At 51.7% G+C, this 7,014-nt stretch overlaps 1 protein-coding gene across 1 annotated transcript in view; it reads right to left on the bottom strand.

Annotated features, from left to right (window-relative positions):
• Positions 1 to 4,131: 4,131 nt before the first annotated feature.
• The window catches only part of KIAA0195 (KIAA0195 ortholog), a gene marked incomplete at its 5' end in the record, with an annotated part of 29,169 nt that continues 26,286 nt past the window's right edge, over positions 4,132 to 7,014 (bottom strand). Inside the window, 5 exon segments of the mRNA XM_010189700.1 lie at positions 4,132 to 4,204; positions 5,032 to 5,202; positions 5,453 to 5,546; positions 6,506 to 6,600; positions 6,916 to 7,014. The exon segment at positions 6,916 to 7,014 is cut by the window's right edge and continues 32 nt beyond it. Coding sequence (XP_010188002.1) covers positions 4,132 to 4,204; positions 5,032 to 5,202; positions 5,453 to 5,546; positions 6,506 to 6,600; positions 6,916 to 7,014 — 532 coding nt within the window.

Below are 7,014 nucleotides of genomic sequence, written 5' to 3'. Positions count from 1 at the left end.
GCATTCCTGAGGGTCTCTGCTCAGTTGTGCCCTGGGTCAGGCAGGCAGGAGGTGCCTGCCTGGCTTCTCCACTGAAAAGCAAAGACAAAAAAGCCCTGAAAAAAAAAATAAATTTGTATTTAGTTGGCTGGGATATGAGGTCAGTTTGAGGCGGTTGAGACAACTTCTCTCCTGGTTAGTTGGTTGCTCTGCTTTATACATCACATTGAGTGTGTTTAAGTGACCGTGTCTGACAGGCAAGTGCTACGTCGTGGACCTGATTGTTTTTAAATAGCTACAACCAGTGGCACTTTATCAAAAGGTTTGCAGAAACCTTTTAAAACTGATTTTTACTCTCACAAGTCAACCTGGGGCAAGCCCAGTTATTTTTTTCCAATGTTGATAAACTGTAAATGTTTTTTTAAAGGCCAATGTATATATTTTAAATGTGATTTATTATATATATTTACTAACCAGAACTGCAAGTCTTGTACTCTAGGGTCAGGGATAAGAGGACACTGGGGTGGAGCTGTCGCTGTCTGAGCCACCTGAGGGCAGCACCACGCTGCTCTCATTGTCAATAAGGGAATTAAACCTTTGATTTTGCAGAAGAATGCCTATTTTTTAAGCTCTAGATCTCTATTTTGAAGCTACTGTATGGTGTGTAAGTTATGTACACTGCGACTGGGACTGACTGACCCCAGCTGCACCTGCTCCGTGCAGCAAGACAGTGAGGGGAAAAAATAGCCCGTGTAATCACCAGACTGACAACAGATTTGAAACCATCTGCTCTGTTTGTGTTCATCATGTGTTTTGTTTTCCACTAACATCCATTAAGACTAGATTCTATTAAACAGCGGGGCGTATTTTACCCTTTTGATAGTTTTGTTTAGTTGTGTCCTTCGTGTCAAATCGCACACGCTCGCCTCCTACTTTGAAGTTCACTGGGGATCAGCTTTATCCTGGCCCTTGGCTGCTCAGGATCTGGGTTTCCTCAGATAATCCCCCCCGGTCAATCCTGGCGATGTTAGTGTTCAGTGTGAGTCTTACACCACAGCAATGACACATGGTGACAGCACTGGGGACCAGCACTGCCTTCTTGTGCCCCACTGCCCAGCTCTGGGCACGTCTGAAGCCTCAGCCACCCCTGGCTGCCTGCTCCATCCTCCTCGGTGCTCAGCGTGACACCAGGTCCTGCTTTGCTCCAAAAAAGCAGCCCAGGCCGCCTTGTCTCGCCATGCTGCTTTTCTGCAGTGCTCACAGTGCCTGCTGCAGCTCGTCCCTGATCTTTCATCCAGAGAGCTTCAAACCGTGCCACAGCCACGACCAAAGCAGTGCCTGGGATTTGGGAGACCGTGAGGTAAGAGGACTGTTATTCCCTAGGAAGAGGCAATCAGAGCTGACTGAGATTTGCCCAAAGCTGAGCAGAAAGTGTGAAAAGGTGCCAGGATTGGGTCACTTTCAGGCTGTGTCCCCACAGCAGGTGAGTGAGGTAACTCAGACCCTATGGGCTGAGCAGCCATGCACGTTTTTACCTCCTCGCTTTGCTGGGTGTTATCCAAGACAACCATTTATTGCTGTTCATACACTGGATGCGTGTGGGTCTGAGTTTCCTTTTTCTTTTTTTATACAATTTACAAGTTTTAATACAAATCAAATATTTTTACATACATCCCAAAAAAATTAATATAAAATATACACCATTTAAAAACATCTTGATGTAGGAAATTTCTTTCTGAAGCCTCGCACCCTGACCCTCGGGTACCTCAATGGCTGAGGGAAGGGTGGCGTTGGCGAGACCCTCCAAAAGGCTCCGTTCATGCGCCTCAGCTCCCTCCAAGTCTAGCAGGGGAAGGAGGGTGCAGGAAAATAAACATTCATGATTACCCAGAGAAGGAAACCTTGGAGGTGCTTCCTCTCAAGGAAGGTGTGGCCAGCAGGAAGCCCCAGTATCTGCTTCCATTTAACAACTACAACAGTGGCACAGGGCAAGAGCTAAGGTCTGCAGGGGAAGGTTGCTCTGCAGGAATAGCAGTGAGCAGCTTGGTGCTGCCTCTGGCTCCAGCTCAGCTCAAGAGACCGTATCCCACCTGGTAACTGACCCTGGCATCAGAAAGAAAAGCTGATTTCTCAGGTGCCAGGGGTAAGAGATCTGGAGCTGGCATTTAGTGAGACTGAGAGAGATGCAGCTTGTTCTGCCTGGGCCAGGCAGCACTGCAGGCCTGAGAGTGGTGAAGGCAGAGTTCAGCCCAGCTGGCAAAGTTGAGCAGCCCCACTGTGAGCAGGAGTGGCCTGGTACTGCTGTGCTGCAGGAAAGCAGCCCTGCATTTCCCCGGTGAGCTGCTGACTCCCCATCCCATGCAGCCCTGCCAGCAGCAGGGAACCTAAACATCAGCTCTCCAGGTGGAGGAATGGGGTCCCAGGCCTCTGACCCTCCCCAGCAGCCCTCTCCCAGCATCCTCCATCCATCCCCAGAGCTCGGAGGCTTGCTGTGCCCCTGCTTTGCTCTCCTACCACATCCACAGCAGGGAGAAGGGTATTGCTTAGAGAGACGCAGTGCTGTGTGTGCTCTCTGGTTATGCTGAAATACAAGGAAGACATGGTGGGGCAGAAGGGCAGAGCGTGAGGGTTCCCAGCTGCTGCCTGCCTGCCAGGGAAGGACCAGCAGCCATTTGTTAGGCTCAGCTACCACAGGTGAAGTATCAGCCATGTATCGTAGTGTTCATATAGGGAGCAAAAACTGTGCCAGGATTTACCAGTTTTAGCCTGGTTTTAGAACTAGGGAGTCAACATCTCCATGAGCTGCAAATATTCCAGTAGCCAACCCTGTGTGCTCCTTGACTATTAGCCCGTAACAGCACCAGTGCTGCCAGTACAGCTGGGGTCTGTAGCATGTGCACCACATTGGGGCAAATGATGGTTTGCAGCAACCCTCAGGGGAAGGTTCCCCCCACTCAAATGAAGAAGAGACCTCCAGAAAAACAGGGAACAGCTGTGAGGGCAGCAGCATGGAGGGCAGAGACTTCCAAACACTATCCCAGAAAAACATCACAGGGGCTTTCCCTGTGCCTTGGAGAGCAAGTACTGGATGCAGTGCAATCACAGGACTGGGACAGGAGCCGTCCACCAGTGCTGTGTTAGTCACAGCTGCACGATGCAGATATCCTGCCTGGAAAGACACTCCCCTTCCTCCAGGGCAGAATAGGCAGATCTCAGGCTTTACCTCTAGCTATGCCCCCTCAAGCAGGGGTTTTACTGAAGCAGAACGCCACTTCAAATCACAAAATGAGGACAGCTATAAACCTCTCTGGGGATTCTTAAAGCAGGCAGGAGCTGGCTCTGCAGCACTGGAGGAAGCTGAGCCACGCTGACTCCCTGCAGGCAGAGCTGCCCTCCTGGCTCCCTCTGCACCAGCTCCCTAGGGTCAAACGTGGACAGCTTTTCTTAAAGTCCTGTCTCATCCCTCTTCTCTAGAAGCAGTCAACAGCTGGCACATGGCTACAGCAACACTAGAGGGCAGGCCTGGCACGGCCTGGCCATCGCAGGGGCTGTCCCAGCACCCTGCCCCTTCCCAGTGTCCCCTTGCCCATGTGAGCTCCAGTCCTCGCCTGGCACCCAGCACTCCTGGAGCTGCAGGAGCGATGGTTCCTTTGCCCTAGGGCAGAAGGGCAGGGAGGTGGGTACGGGCACGCACAGGCATGCAAACACACATCATCCAGGAGAACACGCAGAGATGGAAAAACAAAATGGGCTTCAATAGAAATTTTTTGCTTCGGCAGCCCTGTCTCCCCTGCTGCCCCCAAATTCTCCTGCCAGCTCCAGGAAACCCATCTGCTCACACAGACGGAAGGAGTCACTCCATTTCAGCATCACCATGATACCAACAAGAACCTCTAGTAATAAATAAATAAGAGAGGGCTGAGCTTGCAGGCTCCCTTGAGAGCACCCCAGCAGGCTGGGGAGGGGCTGCATACCTGCTGGGGGATCCTGACAGCAGTGCTCTCCCTGGCGCCCCTGGAAGGTGCTGATGTAAGGAAGGTGTCTGGTTTGCACGTGAGAGGGAAAAACACCCTGAGCCTTGGCTGCAGCCACTCTCCCCGTGCGCAGTGCGGCTGTGTGGCCCTGGCTCCGGGGAACTTGAGCTGGGGGTGTTTAAAATGGCGAATTCATCCCCAGCTTTGTTTCAAACTGCAGCTTCTGCCTCTTTTGGTAACGGACCCGGACCCTGGAGAAGGCAGAAGAAAGAGAGTGAGAAGAGAGTCAGCATGTGGAGGGGTGAAAGGCAAGCAAGGCTGCTCCACTGCAATTCCTGAGCTGCACAGCCCCAAGAAACAGGACAGCCCCTGGCCTGGGCCCTGTGGTACCCTGGGAGGGGAACTGAATCAGAGAGCAACCCATGATCTCAGTCCTACCCCATCCACCCAAGACACAGCAGAGAAAAGTCCAGAAATCCTTCCCAGGAACAGAGACAGCGACTCTGTCTCCATCAGGGTTCCCTGTATTCCCCACTGCTTTTCCTCACCAACCCATTTCCTGAACCCATGCTCATTAGCGTTAACTCCCAGCTCCGGCTGCTCCTTGTGCTAGGAGGCACAGCCATTCACTTTCCCTGCTACAAATTCTTGGCTTCAGCCACTTCCCATGAAAATGAGTCCCACAGTCCAGGTACTGTGTGAGGACGTACTTCCTCTGCTGTGACTCAATGCCTCTCTGTCCTCATGGGACAGGATGGAGAGAACAGCCCTCTCCAATTCCATACCGGTATTGCACAGACCTTGGCTGTCTCCCTCCCATTGGTTTGAGATACGGAAATTTTGGTCTCCCTTCCTGCTCCCAATCACTGCCGCTACCCCTCCCTGGCCCTCTTTCCTCCTCTGCGCCTCCTCCCTGAGAGGTAGAACGTGAGCTTGCACACAACAGCCAGGTGATTTACACAATGCAATCAGCTTTTCCTTTTTATTCCCCACCCTCTTCCCTGTGCATCATTTTTCTGCAGTTCAAGGCCAGGTTGGAGTGAGGTTCCAGCCCTTTCTTCCCCACTATGCCCCATACCTGATTTCATGCAGCTTGACGATCTCATTGATGATAACCACAAGGACCAAGGAAAGAAAACCCAGGAGCCATGACACCGGGGAGATGGACACGTGGTTAAAGGTCAATGAAGAATTGAGGTTTTCCCAGAGTTTCAGGTCCAGTACAGTCTGTGCCACTTGCCCCAGCAATCTAAGGTCATAAACAGACATAGCAAATCTCAGCAGAGCTAACAAACTTCTCAGGAACTGCAGATCAGGGTTCAGGCCCAGATGCAACACTCCTGAGTGCACAACAGAGACTCTTAACCAATTCAGCAGTGGAGAACAACTGCCACGCACGATCACTTTCTTCAGCATCAGCAAACTGTTGCTGGGGCAGGTCTAGAGCCCTCCTTCCCCCAGTGCTATGGAGTGCCTTGTCAGGCCCTGGGGATACTCACACAACAGCCACAGTGAGCGTCCACCACCGGTTGGAGAGGGGGCTCTTCTTCCACAGCGGCTTGGTGCGATGGACGTGGGTGATGGATATGAAAACTATGGGGAGAGATGGAAGAGGGGGTTACTGACCACCACACACAGGTAAAACACTGCACAGTATACACCATCAGCTATTACTCCAATGAGATATAGTGTTCATGATTCTGAAACCAACTGCTACAGCAGATCAGGCAAAGGACCAGAATTAGGGAGCAGCGGGCGGAAGAATGGGGGTGGCCTTGCCTCTGGGTCACTGCAGGCCTGCACCAGTGGAAAGCTCCAGCCCAGAGAAAGGTATTTATCCAGAGACCCAGTGCTGTCAGCACAGGACAGAGCATTTGCTCAGCTTTTGCTTAGGCTCTTCAAAACAGCGTTTCCCACCTGCCAGGCAGAGCATCCCTGCCTAGCCTCAGTGATCTGAGGGACGTAGAACAGCAATGTATACTACCACTCTCCAAAGCAGGGCTGCCTCTCAAATCAGGAAGTGTTTATGTTGGCCTGGACATAATGCACATCTCAACGTGCAATGCTCTGCCTGGCACCAAGGCACTGCACAACATGAGCAGAGACCCTTTAAGATCATCAGAGAGCAGCGGGACCTACTCTGCCAGGCAATCATGGGCAGGTGATGAGGGTTAGCCAGGGCTGGCTCCCTGCCCCTCCAGAGGATTTAAAAAGGCTTCCAGGGTTGAGGCAGAGAATATTTTGGAGACCTGTAGGATACTGCTAGCTGATTTGCAAGAAGGCAAAGAGGGATGCTGCTCTTCTGCTGAGACTGAAAAGGAATCAGCTCTTTACCAGGCAGGTAAGAAGCAGCATCAGCTCTGAAGTTGCTGTCTTTAATCTGCTAGGGTAATGTTTAGTAAGAAAAGGGGCTTTACATCTGTGCTGAGAGGCCACCACAGCATCTGCTTCTACCAGGGAGTTTGTGCTCTGGTATATGGGGCAAATAAAGAGGCAAAGGATGCAAGTTTTCCCTCAGAGCAGGGAATGGGAGTTTGGGAACTGGGACTTACCTGTATGTAAAACAATCAGGCCAGCTGTGAGTTTCTGGGCTACAAGAAGAGCATTGGAAAATGTCCCAAACCAGTCAGGAGCACCATCAGCATTGCTAGTAAGTGAAAGGACACAGGAAAGGAGTCAACAGTGAGGACTTACTGTCTGACCTGTTCCTATCAGGGCTGTGTCCTCCTCTGGTAGCTGAGAGGACTAAGTGTGAGCTTGGAGTCAGGCTGTCCTAGTACCAGAAGGCAATGGTGAGCAAAGATGCAATTTTTAAGGCTACAGGGATAGCACCCAGCCTTGTATAGCCATTATAGCTGGGACATGCAAGAGTCAAAAGCTTGTGAAGAGGGGAATCGGTTCTACCTGGGAAGGGCAAGAGCAAGAGGCCCTGCAGGGTGAATGGGGATGTGCAGTTCCTCACCTGTGCAGCATGATGGAGGAGCAGGCTGTGAGATTGAGGCTGGTAGTGTTCACCTCTCTGCAGGACTCGTGCAGCGTGAACCCAAAGCAGATGAGGCAG

The sequence above is a fragment of the Mesitornis unicolor genome, unplaced genomic scaffold (genome assembly GCF_000695765.1).
Source record: "Mesitornis unicolor isolate BGI_N332 unplaced genomic scaffold, ASM69576v1 scaffold30438, whole genome shotgun sequence".
Lineage (NCBI taxonomy): Eukaryota > Metazoa > Chordata > Aves > Mesitornithiformes > Mesitornithidae > Mesitornis > Mesitornis unicolor.
Note: the sequence above shows the minus strand (reverse complement) of the source record. Positions and strands in the feature narration are given on the sequence as shown.